Source organism: Amia ocellicauda, chromosome 4 (genome assembly GCF_036373705.1).
Source record: "Amia ocellicauda isolate fAmiCal2 chromosome 4, fAmiCal2.hap1, whole genome shotgun sequence".
NCBI lineage: Eukaryota > Metazoa > Chordata > Actinopteri > Amiiformes > Amiidae > Amia > Amia ocellicauda.
The window spans coordinates 33786202-33809309 of NC_089853.1; the positions used below are offsets into that span (position 1 = coordinate 33786202).

A 23108-nucleotide genomic window follows, 5' to 3' on the forward strand; every position below is an offset into this window, starting at 1 on the left:
CTCACCCTGTACTGGATATATAAAATTGATTAAACTTATGTTGCTTATAAACAATGCCAAAAAGTGACATATATGTGGTTGCATTTATCTAAATACTATAATTTCCAAATGGGGAAAGCCAACATAATAGCGGAATTGCATAAAAGAAGAAGGGGGATGCACAGTTTTACACCATTACTAATATGAATGCTTGTTGACATATGACAGACTTCAATTAGAACACATGCATTTATGTTTTCTGATGTATGATAATGTAGGTGGTGTATGGCAGTGTGTTCAATGTAAACTGAAAAGTTTGTATTGGAGAGATGTAAACCAAATAGCAAGGACGTGCCAATGTGAATCAGACAGGATGTCTATCATTTTCCTAAGATTCTGTACTGGTACTTAGTTTGGAAGGTAGGTTAATAATGCCTAGTAGATATGGAGTTCTTTTACTGTAACTCCATATCTCCAGTAACTTAAGATTAGATATCTCAATCAGCATCAAGAAGGCTCATCTTCAACAGGAGATAGGCAGGAAAAGAAAATGAGAAACCATTTTTGGGGCGGGGGGGATTCATTGCTAAAAGAAACAAATAGAGAAAAAACACACAAAAGGAAATGGTGTATGAAATCAAGCGTCGAGAATGACACTTGAGTTGAAAGTACTGCACCATTCTATATTTCCTGCAGACTTTAACTTTAATTAACCCCAGCTAGATCAGCAGTCGACAGCCCTCCGGCACGGAAAGCTCAGTGGGTGGGCTGTACTGTACCTGCGGACTTGAACAGCTTTACGAAGGTTTCCTGACTCAAACTGTGAATAGAACCGCAGGGATCCAGGATCTTCTGAACTGGTCTGAGAGCTAAAAAAAGAGACAGACACAGAGGGATAAATGAGTTATAGAGGAATTAGCGGAGTCACTTAAATAATTAGTTTTATATGTGATGTACTAATGTGTTAGTAGATGTGTATTAAGGTATATGCAATCATTTTAGTAACCTGTAGACCTTAAAACTATAACTTCGATTACAATCATGGCTGCTGTAAATACCACAAAGTAGAGCTCTTCTGTGTTTCATAATGTGCCATTTCAACACTTTCCAGATAGCAGAAAAACCTATATATAAAGAGCACAATATATATATATATATATATATATATATATATATATATATATATATATATATATATATATATATATATATATATATATATGCACCAATCAGCCATAAAATTATGACCACCTGCCTAATATTGAGTAGGTTCCAAAACAGCTCTGACCCGTCGAGGCATGGACTCCACTAGATGTATGCTGTGGTATCTGGCCTGTAAGTTGCGATGTGGGGCCTCCATGGATCGGACTTGTTTGGCCAACACATCCCACAGATGCTAGATTGGATTAAGATCTGGGGAATTTGGAGGCAAAGTCAACACCTTGAACTCAGCATGGGCACCCTTACTGTTGCGTATGGGGCTGCGTAGCCGCAGACCAAACTGCAATGCACTGTGTGTTCTGATACCTTTCTATCAGAACCAGCATTAACTTTTTCAGCAGTTTGAGCTACAGTAGCTCATCTGTTGGATCGGACCACACAGGCCAGCCTTCGCTCCCCACGTGCATCAATGAGCCTTGGCTGCCCATGACCCAGTCACTGCTTCACTGCTTTTCCTTCCTTGGACCACTTTTGATAGGTACTGACCACTGCAGACCAGGAACACCCCACAAGAGCTGCAGTTTTGGAGATGCTCTCACCCAGTCATCTAGCCATCACAATTTGGCCATTTTCAAAGTCGCTCAGATCCTTACTCTTGCCCATTTTTCCTGCTTCTAACACATCAACTTTGAGTACAAAATGTTCACTTGCTGCCTAATATATCCCACCCACTGACAGGTGCCGTGATAACGAGATTATCAGTGTTATTCACTTCACCTGTCAGTGGTCATAATGTTATGGCTGATCGGTGTGTATATATATATATATATATATATATATATACACAGACGGGTGACAAATTAAAGGAAAAAACAACATAAAGTGGGCACCACGAGCCACCAGAACAGCTAGGTGTTCAACTATGTTGACATCTGGTGACTGTGAAGGCCATAGCATATGATTCACATCATTTTCATACTCCATTCTGTGACCCCTTGTGCTCTGTGGATGGGGACATTGTCATCCTGTAAGAGACCACTCCCATCAGGATATAAATATTTCACCATAGGATAAAGGTGATCACTCAGAATAACTTGATTTGCAGTGACCCTCTTACCCTTCCCTCTTACCCTTGTGATATTGTATGTAAAATATTCTATATTAGTGATGGTTAAAGCAAGCAAGTCACCTTTGATATAGGCATCTGCCAACTATTTGTTCTTTAGGTTTAGTTCAGTGCTGCATCTAATGAAATTAGTTTTACTTCAGGTTGGGTCAGGTCATCTCATTTAAATAATAGTTGATTCCAGGTCAAGATTATTTAACTTCAAACACCCAGTTTGTCCTGACACACAACTCAATGAGAACATTTGCATATCTAATCAAATATTGGATGTTTCATTCTTTGCCAATGCTTTGAATCAGATTTCACTGAACTAAATAGTTTATTAGCAGCTTGCCAGCAACTTAATAATTTACTATTGCAAGCAACTGTACTTCAGGAAGAAGATACAAATACTTTGGGTAAGTCTATTGTACTTTACAGCTTTTAATAATTTTGGAATAAGTATCGTACAGTTTTTCTAGTGATATGAAACATCATCCAGTCCTTAGCCAGCTGACTTGAAGAGGGAGTAAGCACATATTGTGATCAATTCATACCAGTTCATTGTAAGATAAAGAAGTTCTAAGCTAATCAACATGAATTTGAGACATGGGAGATACTTTATTGTACGTGGGCGAAGAGCAAACAAATTAACAAAAGTATCCTCTGTGACCAATTCAGATGGGAAAAATCAACATGAATATTGGATGTTGCATTTAATTATGAGGGAGAAAAAAAAAAAAACAACCTCACATACATTATCACATTACACCCCATGGGGCAGTCTTGGATGAAAAGTACTTCAAATCTGATACAAATTCAACTTCACTCTGCATCACTAATAGAAAATGTTGTATTTAAAAGGGTGTGATGGGAAAATATTAATAACACCTCATGCTTTTTTCAGGGAAGTTCAATTTCATTAGGAAAGACTTTAACAAAGAAATTCCAGTGCCTCCAGGCAGTTCCGCACAGAATGCTTTCTCTTGCAATACACTAGCTACTCTTAATTGAGTTATAAACAGCCTACATATTTAATTTTCATCATCTTACAAATGTTATCATATGCTTGGGGTTTGATTCAGTTACATAAACCATAGACCATTTCTTTATCATGCACCTTTGGAAAGGCAAGCTTATATGGTTTTATTTGATCAGTATTATGATTTGATAAATTTAAACAATTTCTGTATTCCTGGACATGCAACATACAGCTCTGGAAAAAAATAAGAGACCACTGCAATTTTTTCTTAAATCAGCATCTCTACATGTATGGCAGCCATTCCATTCCAGTGTCTGTTGAATTCCAACACAGGCACAGCTCATTCTACCTCATTATCTTGCAATAGGATCAGCTGGATGGCAAAAACAGTGCTATTAGTACCTCAAAAGTAATTGGAATCAAAAAATAACTATTGACCATGCCAAAAGAGTTGAAAAGGACAGTTTTGAGTGAGGAAAAGAAGGATTCAATTCTGGCTTTACTGGCAGAGGGATACAGTGAGCGTCGGGTTGCTTCCATTATTAAAATTTCAAAGACAGCAGTTCATAAGAACAAGGTCAAGCAGCAGACATTGGAGACAACAAAGCTACAGACTGGCAGAGGGCAAAAACAACTCTCCACTGACCGTGATGACCGCCAACTCTTTTGAATGTCACTCAACAACCATGGGATGACATCAAGTGACCTACAAAAAGAATGGCAAACGGCAGCTGGGGTGAAGTGCACGGCGAGGACGGTCCAAAACAGACTCCTAGGGGCAGGGCTGAAGTCGTGCAAAGGTAGAAAACAGCCCTTCATCGACGAGAAGAAAATAAGAGGTTTGCAAAAGACCATAAGGATTGGACCATAGAGGACTGGAGTAAGGTCATCTTCTCTGATAAGTCAAATTTTCAGCTTCCCCAACACCTGGTCAACACCTGGAGAGGCCTACAAGCCACAATGTCTCGAACCCAGTGTGAAATTTGGTGGAGGATCGGTGATAAGAGGGTGCTTCAGCAAGGCTGGAATCGGGCAGATTTGTTTTTGTGAAGGACACATGAATCAAGCCACGTACAAGGTTGTCCTGAAAGAAAACTTGCTTCCTTCTGCTCTGACAATGTTCCCCAACTCTGAGAATTGTTTTTTTCCAGCAGGACAATGCTCCATGCCACACAGCCAGGTCAATCAAGGTGTGGATGGAGGACCACCAGATCAAGAACCCAATCTCCAGACCTGAACCCCATTGAAAACATCTATAATGTGATCAAGAGGAAGACAGATGGTCACAAGCCATCAAACAAAGCCAAGCTGCTTGAATTTGTGTGGCAGGAGTGGCATAAAGTCACCCAACATCAATGTGAAAGACTGGTGGAGAGCATGCCAAGACGCATGAAAGCTGTGATTGAAAATCAGGGTTATTCCACCAAATATTGATTTCTGAACTCTTCCTAAGTTAAAACATTAGTATTGGGTTGTTTAAAAATGAATATGAACTTATTTTCTTTGCATTATTCGAGGTCTGACAAAACTGCATCTTTTTTGTTATTTTGAACAGTTGTCATTTTCTGCAAATATTGTCATTTAGAGCATTATTTTTATTTGGAATTTGTGAGAAATGTTGTCAGTAGTTAACAAAAATGTTAATTTTACCCAAACACATACCTATAAATAATAAAACCAGAGAAACTGATAAGTTTTTGATAAGCAGTGTTCTCTTAATTTTTTCCAGAGCTGTATATCAGTGTAAATGTACACAAATCAAGTTAAAAGATGTAGATTAAGTTGGGACATAGCAATATTAGGTAACTAGTGTCTGGGTTCTTAGTCGCCAGTGTTGTTTTTCAATCATAATCACTTACAGGTTTAACTGTCTTGTCGTTCCCCGAGTGGTATGTGTTATTCAATGTTTCTAATTGAGATTTTCCTACAATTATAACAAGTATAATAATGTGTACAAAGTTATTTTTTCTTTCTGGCCAATTGGTTAATGCTATTTAGCAGACCTGCCATACACATATGGTGGTAATATTACTCATTTTGATCATTATTACCTGTAAAATTAATATAAGGAACTATGTAACAGGGGTATGAAAAGATGTAAAATAAATGTTGTACAAATTAATTTGAAAATTATTTGAATGGATTTTGTGAACAGAACTATATTTAAAACTATATTAATTTATTGTATTATGTTTGGGGCTGCATTTCTGCAAATGGTCTCCTCAATGCTGAGAAGTACAGGCAGATACTTATCCATCATGCAGTACCATCAGGGAGGCATCTGATAGGCCCCAAATTTATTCTGCAGCGTGACAACGACCCCAAACATACAGCGGAAGTCATTAAGAGCTATCTTCAGCATAAAGAAGAACAAGGAGTCCTGGAAATGATGGTATGACCCCCACAGAGCCCTGATCACAACATCATCGAGTCTGTCTGGGATTACATGAAGAGAGAGAAGCAACTGAGGCTGCCTAAATCCACAGAAGAGCTGTGGTTAGTTCTCCAAGATGTTTGGGCCAACCTACCTGCCGAGTTCCTTATAAACTGTGTGCAAGTGTACCTAGAAGAATTGATGCTGTTTTGAAGGCAAAGGGTGGTCACACCAAATATGGATTTTATGTAGATTTTTCTTCCTTTCATCACTTTGCATTTAGTTAATTGATAAATATCATCTATTAACATGTCTAATTTTGAAAGCATTCTTCAGTATGCTTCCACACCTGCCTAAAACTTGTGTGTGTGTGTGTGTGTGTGTGTATGTGTGTGTGTGTGTATGTATGTATATATAATGCTGGCAGTGCATTAACACCAGACATATGACTGAGCTCAGAGAAAGAGCATTCTTTTTTAGGACATATTGTAAATAAATAAATAAATAAATAAAATAAAACTTCCAATAGACAAGTTTTATTTCTGAGTACAAATGTTTGGTATTATTTGGTTATTATTATGTAAATACACACATTGCCTAAATTGAGGCTGAATGATCACTTGCTAAGCCCTGACACAGAGTTTTGTTTACCTCAGTCAAAACTAGAATAAGAACAGCTTACAAGGGGCTCAGCCAGGAAAATGAAAAGAGCTTCCATCTGTCACAGTCCTCCGACATCTCCAGCTTCCATTACTCTGACAAAATGCAGCTGGCACAGAGAAAACAGCAGCACTGACCATTTTTTGTTTCCTGTCACTCTTACAAAATGCTTGGGGTACAAGGTTTCTACAGTTTGAAACACAACAGTACCCTCAGTGGCCAACTAGGTAGGACTTTGAGTGTGCAGTGTTTTAAGTGAGTGTGCATCAGTCCTCCCAATAATATATAAGTATGTTTTATTGTAGCTTCTGGGTTTGAAGGTTAACCCATTGCAAGAGCCAGTCACAGGGGCAAAGAGATATATAATGGTGCCCTGATTCCCTCCAGGAAGAAATAATTTAGAGCAAGAACATTTAGAAATAATTTAGAGTGAGAACAGTGCTGCTCCTTAAAAGCTACTCTGAGAATAAAACCTGTTGCATTAACTCCAACTCTTATTATTTGTTGTTTTTGCAAGTGGTGAATCCTGTAGCCTAAAATGCTAAATTGGTTTCAGTTAAGTGGATAGAATTCACACGCAACAAAAAGGGACCTTGCATGGAGATCCCCTGAGAATGTACCAAAAGCCTGGTCTCAGAGTTTTTCTGGGAGCTCTAAGATTCAGTTTGGATGGCCGATCTGGTGAGTGAAGCCCAGAAATAGTGGGGTGGCAGTGACCATCCTCCACCAGAAGCAGATACTGAGCCAGTGAGTGAATCCCAGAAACAGTGGGGTTAATTAATAACTAAGTAATCAAAGGATCCTATCCAGTCTATTTTTGAATGTTCCCAAGTTTTCAGCTTCAACCACATCACTGGGGAGTTTGTTCCAGATTTGAAACAACTCTCTGTGTGAAGAAGTGTCTCGTGTTTTATGTCTTGAATGCCTTGAAGCCCAATTTCCATTTGTGTCCCTGGGTCCATGTGTCCCTACTGATCTGAAAAAGCTCCCCTGGTTTGAGGTGGTCAATGCCCTTCATGATTTTGAAGACTTGAATCAAATCCCCACATAGTCTTCTCTGTTCCAGGGTGAAAGAGTTCAGTTCCCCCAGTCTCTCCAAGTGGGACATTCACTTCAAACCTGGAACAAGTCTGGTTGCTCTCCTCTGAATTGCCTCTAGAGCAGCGATATATTTCTTAAATGTGGTGCCCAGAACTGTACACAGTATTCCAGATGAGGTCTAACTACAGTTAGGTCCATAAATATTTGGACAGTGACACAATTGTCATTATTTTGGCTCTGTACACCACTACAATGGATTTGAAAGAAATCTAACAAAATGTTCATTAAGAGTAGACTATCATCTTTAATTTGAGGGTAGTTAGGTGCTGGAATTACACCCATTTTTATATGTGGTCCCCACAATTCTAGGGTCTCAAAAGTAACTGGGCAAACTATCATAATCATGAATTAAATTGTGAGTTTCAATACTTGGTTGCAAATCCTTTGCAGTCAATGGCTGCCTGAAGTCTGGAACCTATAGACATCATCAGATGCTGGGTTTCTTCCTGGTGATGCTTCAATATATCTTGAATGTAATTTGAGTTGCTTTGAATTGCATTTTATTATGTAAATTGGAATTTGTAATGTTTTATGCCTTGAACTGCACTGTATTTTTGCAGTTTGTATTGCACTTATATTCTGTTAGTCGCCCTGGATAAGGGCATCTGCTAAGAAAGAAATAATAATAATAAAATAATAAACCCTTTGTATTTACTCTAGTGAAGTTTTTTCTCTGATTGGTTTATTTTGATTTCTAAGGCAAAACTGAAGGCAAAATGCCCCAAGAACAAGCAGGAACTAAAGACAGCTGCAGTGCAGGCCTGGCAGAGCATCACCAGGGATGAAACCCAGCATCTGGTGATGTCTATGGGTTCCAGACTTCAGGCAGTCATTGACTGCAAAGGATTTGCCACCAATTATTGAAACTCACAATTTAATTCATGATTATGTTTCTTTTGAGACCCTAAAATTGGGGGACCTCAATTGATTGTTTCCTTTGAAATCCATTGTGGTGGCATACAGAGCCAAAATTATGACAATTGTGTCCTTGTCCAAATACAGTATGTATGGACCTAACTGTATGTCCACTCATGAATGAGATTCAGTCAGAGGAGCTGGGGCACTCACAATGGCCAAGCGATGACAGTGAGGTTCAGCTGGACGAGGCCTACACTGGAGTGAAGTGGCAGGATTTAGAGTGCAGCGACAGTGACTCAGCACAGGAGCATGGCAGCAGTGAAGTGGTCCAGCAAGAGGGAGGCTACATAGAGCCGGTGCTACGTAGAGCTGGATGTCCAAATACCGCTCCTGGCTGACAAGAAGGACATCAAGCCAGAGGAGGCTCCTTCTGAAGAGGCATACATTGTACTGAAGGGCTGCATTCGGACTGAGTATTTGCCATAGTGGGAAGTAAGTGGCATCCAACAGAGGGGCCCACACAACAACAGGTTGAACTTGCCTGAAGTGGGGGTACAGTAGAGCAGCGGTGGCAGAGGGTGGTTGTGTGTGTGAGGGGTCCACCCCACCGCAGGATGAGAGGCGTCCGAGGGTAGTTTAGCACCAATGATGTGAAGCAAAAGGGGGAACCGAGGTTGAAAAGCTGCACGCAATTGCATACCAGCAGGACCAGTGAGACCAGTCAAGTCTTACTGAAAAGCCAAGAGGGGGCAGCAAAGAAAGCAACAGACTGACTATATTAAAATCAACCCATTTCTGGCTGACTAACTCCATGATGGAAAATGAACACTGAACGGATTGTAATTAGGATTGTAATTTATTTAGCTAAAATAAAGGCATGTAGGCTATCATAAATTCATGTTATCTGGCAGTCAAGCTTCCTGGTTTTATTATATTTTACGTAATTATATCTGAAGCATTTTCATTATTATAATAGGTTACAACATATGTTGTTTATAATGCACTGATTTCAATGGTTCCCTTGGGGTACTTTATAACTGAAGTGCACCATGGGAGTTTGATACATATACAAATAGTATAAAAAAGTTGAACCGTCTTGGGGAGGGCTTCATCCAGCAGTGGATCATAATGAGTTGAAGATGATGATGATGATGATGCATGGTCCTAAACAGATTTATTACTGGAAGCGACCACAGAATGGTCCCATGCCAAATTCATCTCAATGCCAAAGTGGAAAGAAGAAAACTAATGAAGAAACCAAACCAGTCTTTTTAGAAACTGTAGCATTATGTTGGGTGTATTTTGATAAGAGCATTTTAGCTCTGAGCTGAAGCACTGATCTAAAGAAGACCTCTCCCCCCAAAGTTATCAGATTTCCTTAAAGTGTGGAACTGGTTTACATCAAAGTGACAGTTTTGGGAGTATGGCACCAAGAATAGGCCAAATAGTTTGGAATCCTGCTATGAGATGTCTGGGGAAGAGGGCCTGTAGATAATAAAAACTCATTGAAATGGACGAGAGCCGAAATCCAGACACAGAGCTATGAACCCGGGCCAACTGGCATTTCCAAAAGATGGCCTGGATTGAAATCAGGCCCCCCTCACAAACTCAAGAACCAATCACCTATTGATCTGACAGGCGTATAAAGAACAGGGCATGGTCTCTCTCTCTCTCTCTCTCTCTCTCTCTCTCTCTCTCTCTCTCTCTCTCTCTCACCTGAACCAGAAACTCGCTGCCACAGCTCAACCTGTAGCTCTGTTGCCCGAACCGGAACCAGAAACCAACCAAGTCTTTGCCGGCAACAGAAGAGTTAAACTGGGAGAAGGAGATCAGTGGAGTTTCACAGCTGGACAATTGACTAAGTCGACTGAATACGAAAGTGTCAGTCATTTAAATAGCTATTTGAGTCTTAAGAAACTTGACCCTTGGAACCAAACAGGGCCCTGCTTTCCTCAAAGACTTTGTCTTCAAATAAGTACGGTGAGAGACCCTGCTTGCCAAGAAGATTTTGTGCACAACCTTGGAGCCTTCAAACCAGTGGAAAATCTGTTTGGAAAAGACTCTACATTCGCGAAACCCCAACTTCCAGGTGCATCGACTGAGTGGAAGTTCTTGGACAAAGCAGAACCGGACTGACTTTGTTCCAAACCACACGGACCTCGTGCCGTGTGCTGTTATCTGAGCCCGAAGCCAGAGAGGCCTCTCTGCGACGAAGTTCAGTTAAGTTTAACAGTTTGGAGTTTGTGATTCATGACATTTGAGAAAACAATTAGAAATGTTAATCTGTGATTCATAACTCTAGAATGTGTAATATCATTTAGTTTTCTTAAATATAAATGTGTGTTGCATTAAACTGTTTTGTTGATAATTTTAGAAATAAAATCTGTCAACGCCGAGAAATATCTTCTCATTCCTGTTTAACTGTTTAGTCTGAAATTGACACAAGTTAATAGACATTAGATTATTGGTGGCCCTGCCTATCCTTAATCATTGAATAATAATCAGTTAAGGGAAACTGTGGTAACAAGTAATGATAGGATCTTTCTCGGCACCTAAACGTAAATGAGACTGATATATATATATAACCAGAAGTTACTTGACATAAATACTAACCTGCGTACAGTGAGGGAAAAAAGTATTTGATCCCCTGCTGATTTTGTATGTTTGCCCACTGACAAAGAAATGATCAGTCTATAATTTTAATGGTAGGTGTATTTTAACAGTGAGAGACAGAATAACAACAAGAAAAACCAGAAAAACGCATTTCAAAAAAGTTATAAATTGATTTGCATGTTAATGAGGGAAATAAGTATTTGACCCCTTCCACTTAGTACTTGGTGGCAAAACCCTTGTTGGCAATCACAAAGGTCAGACGTTTCTTGTAGTTGGCCACCAGAGTTGCACACATCTCAGGAGGGATTTTGTCCCACTCCTCTTTGCAGATCCTCTCCAAGTCATTAAGGTTTCGAGGCTGACGTTTGGCAACTCGAACCTTCAGCTCCCTCCACAGATTTTCTATGGGATTAAGGTCTGGAGACTGGCTAGGCCACTCCAGGACCTTAATGTGCTTCTTCTTGAGCCACTCCTTTGTTGCCTTGGCTGTGTGTTTTGGGTCATTGTCATGCTGGAATACCCATCCACGACCCATTTTCAATGCCCTGGCTGAGGGAAGGAGGTTCTCACCCAAGATTTGACGGTACATGGCCCTGTCCATCGTCAGTTGCAGGTGCAGTTGTCCTGTCCCCTTAGCAGAAAAACACCCCCAAAGCATAATGTTTCCACCCCCATGTTTGACGGTGGGGATGGTGTTCTTGGGGTCATTCCTCCTCCTCCAAACACGGCGAGTTGAGTTGATGCAAAAGAGCTCAATTTTGGTTTCATCTGACCACAACACTTTCACCCAGTTCTCCTCTGAATCATTCAGATGTTCATTGGCAAACTTCAGACGGGCCTGTACATGTGCTTTCTTGAGCAGGGGAACCTTGCGGGCGCTGCAGGATTTCAGTCCTTCACGGCGTAGTGTGTTACCAATTGTTTTTTTGGTGACTATGGTCCCAGCTGCCTTGAGATCATTAACAAGATCCTCCCGTGTAGTTCTGGGCTGATTCCTCACCGTTCTCATGATCATTGAAACTCCACGAGGTTAGATCTTGCATGGAGCCCCAGACCAAGGGATACTGACAGTTATTTTGTGTTTCTTCCATTTGCGAATAATCGCACCAACTGTTGTCACCTTCTCACCAAGCTGCTTGGCGATGGTCATGTAGCCCATTCCAGCCTTGTGTAGGTCTACAATCTTGTCCCTGACATCCTTGGACAGCTCTTTGGTCTTGGCCATGGTGGAGAGTTTGGAATCTGATTGATTGATTGCTTCTGTGGACAGGCGTCTTTTATACAGGTAACGAGCTGAGATTAGGAGCACTCCCTTTAAGAGAGTGCTCCTAATCTCAGCTCGATACCTGTATAAAAGACACCTGGAAGCCAGAAATCTTGCTGATTGATATGGGATCAAATACTTATTTCCCTCATTAACATGCAAATCAATTTATAACTTTTTTGAAATGTGTTTTTCTGGATTTTTTTGTTGTTATTATGTCTCTCACTGTTAAAATACACCTACCATTAAAATTATAGACTGATCATTTCTTTGTCAGTGGGCAAATGTACAAAATCAGCAGGGGATCAAATACTTTTTTCCCTCACTATATTAAGATAATGAAACTAAAAATATGAGAAGTGAAAGTGCACGATGGTATGGGATGAAAATTATGATTCTTTTTCCAGATAATTCTTAAAGCAAAATATACCAGCAAATCTATTTTTGTTTAAGACTTTAGACTTTAAGGTAACAGCAACTCCTCATTCTGTTTGAATTGTGGCACTATTAATTAATGTCATGCCTTAAGTTCCTAAAAATAACATATTTTAGTTGATCAATTATGAAAAAATGTGCAGGCCCATCCATCTCATTAGGAGTCAGTTGAACTCTTCTTTGAATCTGAAGTTTTCAGCTAATAATAAGGTTCTATGATCTCCCTTTTTTCCTTTTATAATAAGGACTTGTGGCATTTTCTGTAGGTGGGGGTCCTCAACCAGAATTTGGTTGGCAAAGGGCTCCTTGGGCAGAAAATGTTTGGGAACATCTGCCTTAAGAGACAACTGAATTCAAAAATCTTTGATTGTCTTCTTGTAGTGCAGATCTGCATCACTCTCCTCATAGCTTTCCATTATATGAAATCCAAAGATTAAAATAGATATTTTAAGAGCATCCATTTTAACCATATTTTTTTAATGTTTAAAGATCTACTTTCAAAGGCTTCAAAATCAAGCAGTAATTTGCGATCGACAGGTTGGGGTCCACTGCTGACTCAGGTACATTTCTCAAACATTAGTATCACAGCCAAGTTAATTTTTGGAAGGTTACATTAAAAAAAAAATAATACTGGCATCTTCAAATTAGCAAAAGAAACAAAAGAAAAATCACATTTCACATTATTTTGTTAATTTATAAAAAGCCCTTATGTTGAGACTAACTAGAATCTTTCTTAAACAAGCGTGTCACACAAAGTGTTGCTTAGGTTTTAGATACATTTACACACAAAGCAGTGTAAATTCTCCCCTATGGAGAATTAAATTGTTTTATAATATTTGTATAATTTCTAATTATGTCATATAACCATTTATAACATATTTAATAACATGTCAATACAGTGTTTATAGTAATAAACCTAAAGAATACCTAAAGAGTTAAAGATTTAACCATTACACAAATAACAGTATTCCCTCCATTCTGTAAAGACAATTAAGACATCACAGTCATACTGGAGCCAACATATCACTTTACCTGGGATTTTCCAGATCAAACACAACCTTATCAATGACTTCCTCAGGTTGCAGTAAGCGCTGGACATCTTCAAATATTTTCTTTCTGGAAAAAAAAAAGAAGACCAGCCTGGTTAGTCTAATAAACACATCACACATAATACCATAGAAAGGTATGGGAACCCTGATATCTTGTTATTCTGTTTTCTTCCACTGTGACCTATGAAAACGAGTCCATATTTGAGATGTATCACCTCTATTAAGATTTAACAAGATAGTGGAGTTCTCAAATCTCTCTATCTCTGTTGATGTGAATAGCTTAAAGTAGAAGCAAATGCAGTGACTACCACAGTTCACTGGCCCTAAAAGTTTGCAGTTTAGGTTAGATTTGTTCTGGAGCAAAACAAAAATATATAAAAGAAACTAAATGAGAGGGAGAGGCTTTGTATGCCAATAAACCTTAACAATAATGTGAGATTGAGGGTCTACATTTTATGTAGGCCTATACCCGGTATTGTTTCCTCAGAGGTTTATTGAGTTCTGTGAGTACATGAAAACAAGGCTTATATTATGTACGCACTCCAATTTTGACCTACCCCAGCTATAGGCCACCTTTTTGACAATGCCAAAAATCACTGACCTGTGTTCTTTCAATACATCTTCACATACAGTTCACCAGTCATTGTAAGAAAAAGAAAATGTACTAGATGGAAGAGATACATTTGCAATTTCAGAGATTTTCATATTAACTAAATTAACTAAAGCAGCCTCCTAACCCCCTATAGAGAAGGTCTTTAATGTGTGCACATAATCTCTCTCAACTTGACATTTCCCACTGTCCCAGCAGCCTGCAACTACCATACTCACTCCCTCCCTCATTTATGCTGTTTGCCTTCCCAGAGGTCCTGGCCTATCCCAGATCAGAGAGAGGATACAAACAGAAACTGCATCTCAGCAAAGCAATCACATATCCTTTTGAAGAGTGGATTATTGATGGCTGACTCATTCGCAGCCTGGTGCAGTTCACGTTGGCTCTGGAATCATACCCTTCCCTCTTCTGTTGAGTAACAAAAATAAAAGAAAGCCAAAATTGCAAAATTAAAAGGAACACCTGAACTACTGCAGAAGAAACAGAGGGCTGTGTTTTCTTTTCTTTTTTTTCTTTCTTTGTCTGCCTTTTGCTTGTTTGATCAGATTACCCCCAGGGGAACATGGCTTCTCTTTGGGGAGGGGATCTGGAAGCCTGCTAAAATCATCCAAATGGGTCTCAACGAAGAGGGGCTTTTACTGCATGCACACTCGCACAGCTTTGACAGCCACCTGAGACCCTTGCTGAATTTCCTCCAGACATTTCTTCAAAATCCCCAGGATGAAGCCATGCCTCCAAGGATTTGCAGATGAATAAGTAGTCCCAGAAAGACTAAGCACTGTTGCCAAAAAGCACGAAAAACATAACCCCAAGATCTCACAGCTTCTCTTTTTTAAAACAGCACAAAACTTGTATTTATTTATATGTTGTTAAGAACTCTACCCTGATAAATCTTGTATATTTAAAATGTATGTAAGAGACAACTCCAGTCATTCTTTCACAGCAGGTAGGCAATCCTAATCTGAACCTGCTTCACAACATAACACTACATGTACAACTACTCGATCTATATCTCGATCTATTGTACTGTACTTTTGTATTGTATTGTATTGTACACTTTGTATTTGTATAGTCACCCTGGATAAGGGCATCTGCCAAGAAATAATAATAAAAATAATAATGTTTATTTTTGTTTCCACTCTACTCCACTATGTAACCTTAATTACACTTCTTTGTTGAATTTGATCCACCTTGGACAAAGGTGTTAGCCAAACAATATAATAATATTTTTTCCACTAAAGGAAACAATTGCCAAATAGAACATCCACTAAAATTAACATAATGTTAGAAAATGCTTCTTTCCCCCTTTTTCTTATAGAAGAATTTCTGCTAAAAGCAGTTAAGGACAATTAAGCAGTACACATGGTAAGTAAAGCAGTAATGGCATTTATACAGGTCAGAATGTAGAAAACATTTTGAAAAGGTGGACCTTGCAACATGAAGAGACTTTAGTTGTTATGTGTCGGGAAAAGGAAAGGGTGCAAACATCTAAAGTAAGTCAAAATTTTACAACAAAACATGGGAGGAAATTGTGACTGCTGTCAGTTATGCTTTTGATTAAATATTGATGTAATTTATTCCCTTATTGGTAACACTAAAAGTCTCCTGGTTACAGTGTACTTACATAGTAGGTACTCAGTAACTACATTTGTAGTTACTCATAAGAACAGTGTAATTATGCATTATTACAGTGTACTTAATGTGTAAAAATTTATAACAGTAGAAGTACACAATTGTAACTACATTTGTAACTAAGTTTTCTCTTAAATGCACATGTGATTACAGGGCTCTACAGTGCGAGCGTTTTACTCGCATCTGCGAGCATCGAAACAAGCTTCCCTATCAGGATGAGCTGCCCGGTAGTCTGAAAAAAAAATGGGCAACCGTTTGGAATGAGCTGCCCCAATTGAAAACATTGTGAAGCTCATCCTATCAATCAGAAAGGACCTGACAGAATGCGCTACCAGCTGTTTTTCAACAATGGAAACCTTATTGGAAGCCTGTATTGGGCTTTTTGGGCCTGTATTAGGGGTTTGTTCACTGCACATGCGTACTCTCGCTAGGTAGCTCATTCTGAAAAGTAGTTGAGTTTGTCAGAACACCTGACAGTCACCCTGGATAAGGGCGTCTGCCAATAAATAAATAATAATAATAACACCGGCACTCACCACCCCCCCGGGACCGCACTTCGCTAGCTACCCCCCCGGAATGAATTGCCCCATTTTGGTTTGAGCTATTGCCCCACCATGAGGCTGTATTTACATGTCTTGAACATTGTTGCATTTATTTTTCATTTGAGCATTAAATATTAACCATGTATGATGTGCCACTATTTTTTTTTTAGTGTGCCCCTAAATTTTGGACTGTGCCCCTACAAGGAAAAAAGTAAGCATAGAGCCCTGGATTACATTTAAAACAGATCCCAATTTTCGAGGTTCGAGATCTCTGCCCATTTGGGCATCTGGTAAGGATGCCCACCGGGAGGCTACCTTTGGAGCTTTATTGGGAATGGCCCACTGAGCAGAGATCTCGAGGCCAACCCAGGAAACGCTGGAGGGATTATATCTACCAGCTGACTGGGGAATGCCTGTAAATCCCTCAGGAGGAGTTGGAATCCATGGCTGAGGAAAGGGAGGTTTGGTCACCCTGCTAAGTTTGCTGCCACTGCAACCCTCATCAGGATAAACGGGTTTGAGAATGCATGGATGGATGGATGGATTGACACCACCATTTGTTTACATTTTCAATGCAATGTAACCACTGTTAATCAACCGTAGTCACTCATCAAAACATTTTTACCTTTTTTAAATGGATAATGTATACCAGTTTTATATGTAAACACGTGCATTTTCAGAAAAAAACATAAAATGTAGTTACAAATGTAGTTACAATTGTGTACTTACATATACTGAAAATCATTTTTAAACATTAAGTACATTGTAATAATGCATAGTTACAATGCTCTTTATGAGTACCTACTATGTAAATACACTATAACTGGGAGTCTTATTGTAAAGTGTTACCGTGTTGGTTTATGCTTTTCGCAGTAAAATATGAAACAGACTTGCAACATACATTAAATGCTTAAGTTCTTATTTTCTTCACCTATCCCTCACTGAATCAATCCAAACAGAATAATTCATTTCCTTCACAAATACACAAACCCCAATTAGTGCCTAAAAAGAGAGTTACAGAGTAATTTGACTTCCTATAACATCACACACTAATATCCCTTTGAATGACAATAATGAACACATTTAGAACAATTGCTTTCACTGCAATCTTTTGTCCAAGCTTTGAAAATGTTCACATACTTTACAAATATCACTCTGCAATTTTCTAGAAAGGGTTACTAAATTCACCGAACAAGGGGAAATGAATAAAATAATTAATATGTAAGTCTGTATGAAAAATGGCTCTAAGAGATATCTCACTTCTGACATGGAGCTGGAGTCAGAGCCAGTTCAGCTGAAGGAACCAAACAAACAATGTGCAAGAAAGTCCTAAAGGGCTGACAAAGATCATTTACACTGAAAAATGAAATGACTTGCCAGCGCTAATGATGGAGAAGAGATGGATTATTTTCCATTACAAATTTCACACTCCAAAGGGATTCAAAGAGAAATTCTAGAGTTCAAAAGGTGCTACTACTGCAAGTGAAACTGGATCCAGCCCTGGAAACTAAAGAGATTAATGTATAAAATACATAGCTGGTGATAACAATAACAATCATAACAGAAATTTTTAAAAATAATAATATGTTCTGTGGAAAAATAATACATAACACAACGCTTTTAAAAATAATATCTTTCAGCTCACAATGTCCATGAGATTTCATAAAGCATGTTATCTTAAGTCGGAAGTATTGCCCAAGGGGGAGGGGTTTCTGCGCACTTCCGTAGGAACCTGATCGAAAACGACACTCTATCAAAGCTGCCATTGCCCCCTGCGCACATCACTCAGAACAGGTCCCTTCCCACTTAAAACTTGATGTGTGTGCTGGTCTCCTTAACCCCGCTGTCCACAGAGTCATGTAACTATGTTGCGTGATAGAGACCCCGATCCAGAGGGCCTACGAGGCTGGAGCCCAAGCAGCTTGCCTGCGTAACACCGAAAGCCTGCTGGCCCTTTACTGTCCCAACTTGCTGAGGCCCCGGACCCAGTCACTGCATCACAGGCCCCGCCCCCTCTCAGAGAGATAGCGGTGGCGGCCAACCTGCTGGTCAATGTGATGCATCACTGCGCAACTGGACGCTCCTTGAGGTGGTGCACCACCAGCTCTGGCAGTCACAGGCAAGCCCTTACAATTTGACCCTCAGATTGGCAGTGGGACCAGTCTACCACCAAGTGGTGATGATGACAGATGCCTCCAAACAAGGTTGGGAAGCAGTCTGCGATGGACGTGGTGTCCGAGGCAGGTGGATGGAACCCGCACAGGCTCTCCATATCAATGTCCTGGAGTTACAAGCTGTGCTCCTCGAACTGTGTCATTTCCTGCCAATCCTATGGGACAGACATGTGCTGGTTCAGACAGACAACACAGCGGTGGTTGCTTATATGAACAGGCAAATATGAAAAGGCAAGGAGCTTGCTTGGGCTTCACCACTTACATTTGTCCGGTTCAATAGGTTGGATGTGACGGGACTGGTCCCTTCCTTTGGGAATCCGTTGTTGGCTGCAGTCCAGCCCCAGTAGCCTACGGGCTCTGGCTCCTGATTTCTTCTCCCAGTCTGCCCCTGTTAAGCGCATTCTGAGAGAGCTATATGAACCATGTCTTTCCCATCCAACGGACTATGTCTTACAGTCAAGCACCCATGCGAGCTGCTCCTAGACTTGCTGATAGCCTGTCAATGTGTTCCCAGGGTCTGTCATGCGGCCTACAGTTACGTTTCCTTATGAGGCCGCCCTGTATATAGTTTGTTCATTATTGCATTGTGTTGTGGTGGTGCATGCATCTGGCTTGTCCCTGCTATATATATTACATGTGTAAACAGCAGGACTGTGGCTCTGTTCTAGCTTGTGTACACTGGAGCTCAGTTGTTCTTGCTGCCTCGCTGTGTATATAGTTAATTCTTGGTCAGCACAGTAGAGCTGATGTTGACCTGCGTTAGCTGGTTTAATCAGCAGGCGTCAACTGCTCCTGTGTTCCGCGGGTGGCGCATGAGTTGGTTCCTGCACCCCATGGTGTATATAGTTCATTTGTATGACAATGTAGAGCTGGTGTGGCCTCACTCCTAGCTGGGCTAGTGGAGCAAGTGGCCAATGCTCCCATGTTATGCGGAGAGTGCATGAACGGTTTTCCTGCACACCGCAATGTTTATGGTTTGATTGTCATGGTAGAGCCTGCTGTTGTCCTGCATAGTGCTAATAGGTGATAATTGCTCCCGTGTTATGTGATGGTGCATGATTTGCTTCCTGCACCCCACGATGTGTATAGTGATGTGCAGTGGAGCTGGCTGCTCTGTGCCGTTCAGTGAACATGATTTCTCCTGTGCTGCGTGGAGGCAGTGTGAATGTTCCTGCTGCCGCGCTGTATATACTGTTAGGTCCAGCTGTGGCTACTCAGTTGACTAGCCAGCTGTGTGTTATTCAGTGGGTCTGTGGCCCCGCTCCTGCAGGATCAGGGGTTCACTGCCATGTTAATGCGCGGAGGGCTCACAAGTTGCTTGATTGCCCACGCCATATATGCTGCAAGTAGATATACGGCCTCGTTCCTAGATGCACTAGTAGAGCAGCCGGCCTTGCTATTGTAAGCGGAGGGCGTAAGAGTTGACCTCTATAGCCCCATTTGTATATGCTGATTGCAGACAGTTCCCGGTAGAGAACTGGGCAGCCCAGGTGTGACCCTACGGGGTCTCTGTGGCTCCTGTCTGGAGCTGTGTTGCCAAGGCCCACTATCAGCTCGCTGCAGTAACCTCTCCCCCTTGGGCAGTGCTTCCGACTTGAAAGATAACGATAGGTTGCAAATGCAACCCCATTTATCTAAAAAAGGAAGCACTGCCCAAGGGATGCAAAGTGGCATGGGAGTCCTAGCTCCCGGAAAAAGAGGACGAACCTGTGCAGATGTCATGTTTTATAGAACAGGAAGTGGGAAGGGACCTGTTCTGAGTGACGTGCACAGGGGCCAATGACAGCTTTGATAGAGTGACATTTTTGATCAGGTTCCTACGGAAGTGCGCAGAAACCTCTCCCACTTGGGCAGTGCTTCCTTTTTCAAATAACCGGGGTTACATTCACAACCTATCGTTTTAAAAAGACTTCTGACAACAATATAATTTGATACCACGACAGATGAACATTCAAACCTGCCAAAAATTGTATGTGAACCAAACACCATCACAGCAAATAGGCTAACCATAAAAAACAACAACAACAACAACAAAAAACACAATACACATTGGTGGTCAATAGATTTTTATATATGCAGCTTTTAAAAAAATGTATTCCCCTTTGCTCTTCTAAGATGATCCCACTCAAGCTGCCTTTATATTATGATTCAGAGGTGACCTACACAAAGACAGGAATGGCTGTGGACTATATATGTGCATCAGCCCTCTGCACTCCAGAGGGACGTTCTCTCCCAGTGTCTCTGAATGCAGACATTAGTTCAGCCAATTGTCCCAGGGCTGCGCCTAACTCTAATCAATGCAGAATAATGACATGATGAATGCCTCTGCACAGTCGTTTTTTGGACAACCAAGAGCTATTCCAAATGATGAAAAAAATAATCAAGAAAACATAAGAAAATCAAAAGCCGATTGATTTTTTTTAACCCCCTGACAGTCATAAGCTCTCCATCAGATTCGTTTTTTATTTATTTTGGTAAACAGCCAGACAGGGACACTTTATGGTCTACACTAGACTGAGTTGAAATCACAGATGGGAACCACCACGGGACAGCAATCTCATTGATCAGCCCAGTTCTTTAAAGACATAACTGAACCAATTCCATAGTAACTCCAGTTGCTGGGTACAGTATGAAATACAGTAGTACACATTTTTCTGTCTAAGGATGATCCTCAACGATTATTATTATTATTATTATTATTATTATTATTATTATTATTATTATTATTATTACTATTTATTTATTTATTTTTCAAAACATAATATTTGCATGTTCTTCATGTTTAAATGTAATTGTCAATTATTACATTTATTTAACTAAATTAAACCGTTACAATTTTAATGAACAATTCAGTGCACCTCAGTCCTGACATTTATTTGTCTAAATGAACCTTTGCCCTCTTAAATATTGAATAGCTTTATGTAATCATGTCTAGGCTGTATGCCAGATGTGTACTTTCATTGTGCATGGGAACATCCTTCCATGGTCCCATTTGTATGTATACCACACATTTTTAAACAGTAAACAGCTGTTTTAATTGGCCAGCTAACTTCAATACCTCTCTTCATTGCATTCCCTCATATCACAATTCCTGTCTCTCAATTATAAAATGTAGATAAACAGATACCTTTGTATTCCCTCCTTCCGCTCTGTCATCGGCTGCCTGTAGGGAGGGGGAAGGTGACCCCAGAAATCTGGGAAGGCCAGGACAGAGTACCCAGCGATGGACTTGGTGTTGGCAGCAGCAGTGGTGTAGAGCTGAGGGTTGTGATGTGGGATACATGCCCCATGCTTCTCCAGGAGTCTGTCGACCATACTGGGGCCCTCCTGCCTGGCTCTGCCATTGCTGAGATACTGGCTGTGAAAGTCCCTGGCATTCAGCTGGGCCTCTGCACTTCCATGACCTCCCTCCTGGCTGGGTGCTCTAGTCTCTTCCTGGAAGGATTCTAGGCTCTCAGCAGAGGTACAGCTTCCATGAAAGGCACCAGGAGTCCCGCTGTGTCCCAACATCTGATTTGCAGACCTGCCACCATCATTGTATCGGGGTCTAGAGCCAAAGTCCCCACAGACCAAACCATCATCATCCGAACTCGCCTCTCCCTCTGAACCTGAGTCCAATTCCTGAGAATCATAAGCAAACCTTCTGTTAGCAGTGAACTACATGTAAAGCAGTCCACTGACATTATTGTATAGGTTCAAAATGAGCAACTGTATTTCTTGTATCTCTTCTTTGACAATTTTAAGCCAAAGAGTTGGTCTCAGAGTAATAGCTATTCTAGGGTACCGGTGTAGTGACTAATTCTTACACAGTTGCATCTACATAGATAATTTTCACTTTATTTGGCCAGGTAAGAATTTTGTAATAATTTCAGACATTCAGTTACAATATGATGGGCAACAGTTCCATCTAAATTACACTGAAATAAAATAATGTATAGAACCATGGAATAAATATGTGATAATATAGTGGATAAGCACTTTAATTGTAAAGTTAACTGTAATTCAATGGATGCAGACAAACTGCTAGTCCTGTGCTAGTGGAACAGCAGTGATTACAAAATGTGCTAAAGTGCATTCTGAGTACAATTAAATTCAGGGGGAGTAACACTCTGGACAGTTATAGAATTGCATCCATTGGTTCGGATGAAGCACACACAACAAAGACCTAAAGGGGAATGCAGCTTAATTCATTATTCTTTCCTCATAGCTGGAACAATAATAGAGAGCTTCTTATGTGATTTTACAAACCTTTTTGCCTCCCCCGACAAATGACACAATAAATAAAGAAACAAACAAACAAACAAGCACTAATTTCAAAGGAAATATACACAAAATGAACAGATATAAGCAAACCCATTTCCTTGTTATTATGACATCAAAAACTATGAACTGAAAGCAACAATTACTTTGAAATATAAAACAGATTAGGCTCTCCAATTACAGTAGCTGACAGAACTTTCAGAACATCTTATGCATTAAGGATTCCCAGCAGGTGAATGGAACTGAAATATTCATTTAGCTGCCTCATATAATTGGTATTAGTTTCCCACAAGCCAGAAGGAGAGGTCA

General features: G+C 40.3%; 1 protein-coding gene across 2 annotated transcripts in view; it reads right to left on the minus strand.

Moving 5' to 3' along the window:
* agbl1 (AGBL carboxypeptidase 1) overlaps positions 1 to 23108 on the minus strand; it is a 250858-nt gene that overhangs the window by 155463 nt on the left and 72287 nt on the right. For both annotated transcript variants that reach the window (XM_066701926.1, XM_066701925.1), the window contains 3 exons: positions 21667 to 22160; positions 13565 to 13648; positions 759 to 848 (listed from right to left, as the gene is read on the minus strand). In XM_066701926.1, the coding sequence (XP_066558023.1) occupies positions 759 to 848; positions 13565 to 13648; positions 21667 to 22160 (668 nt within the window). The remainder of the gene's footprint in view (positions 1 to 758; positions 849 to 13564; positions 13649 to 21666; positions 22161 to 23108) is intronic.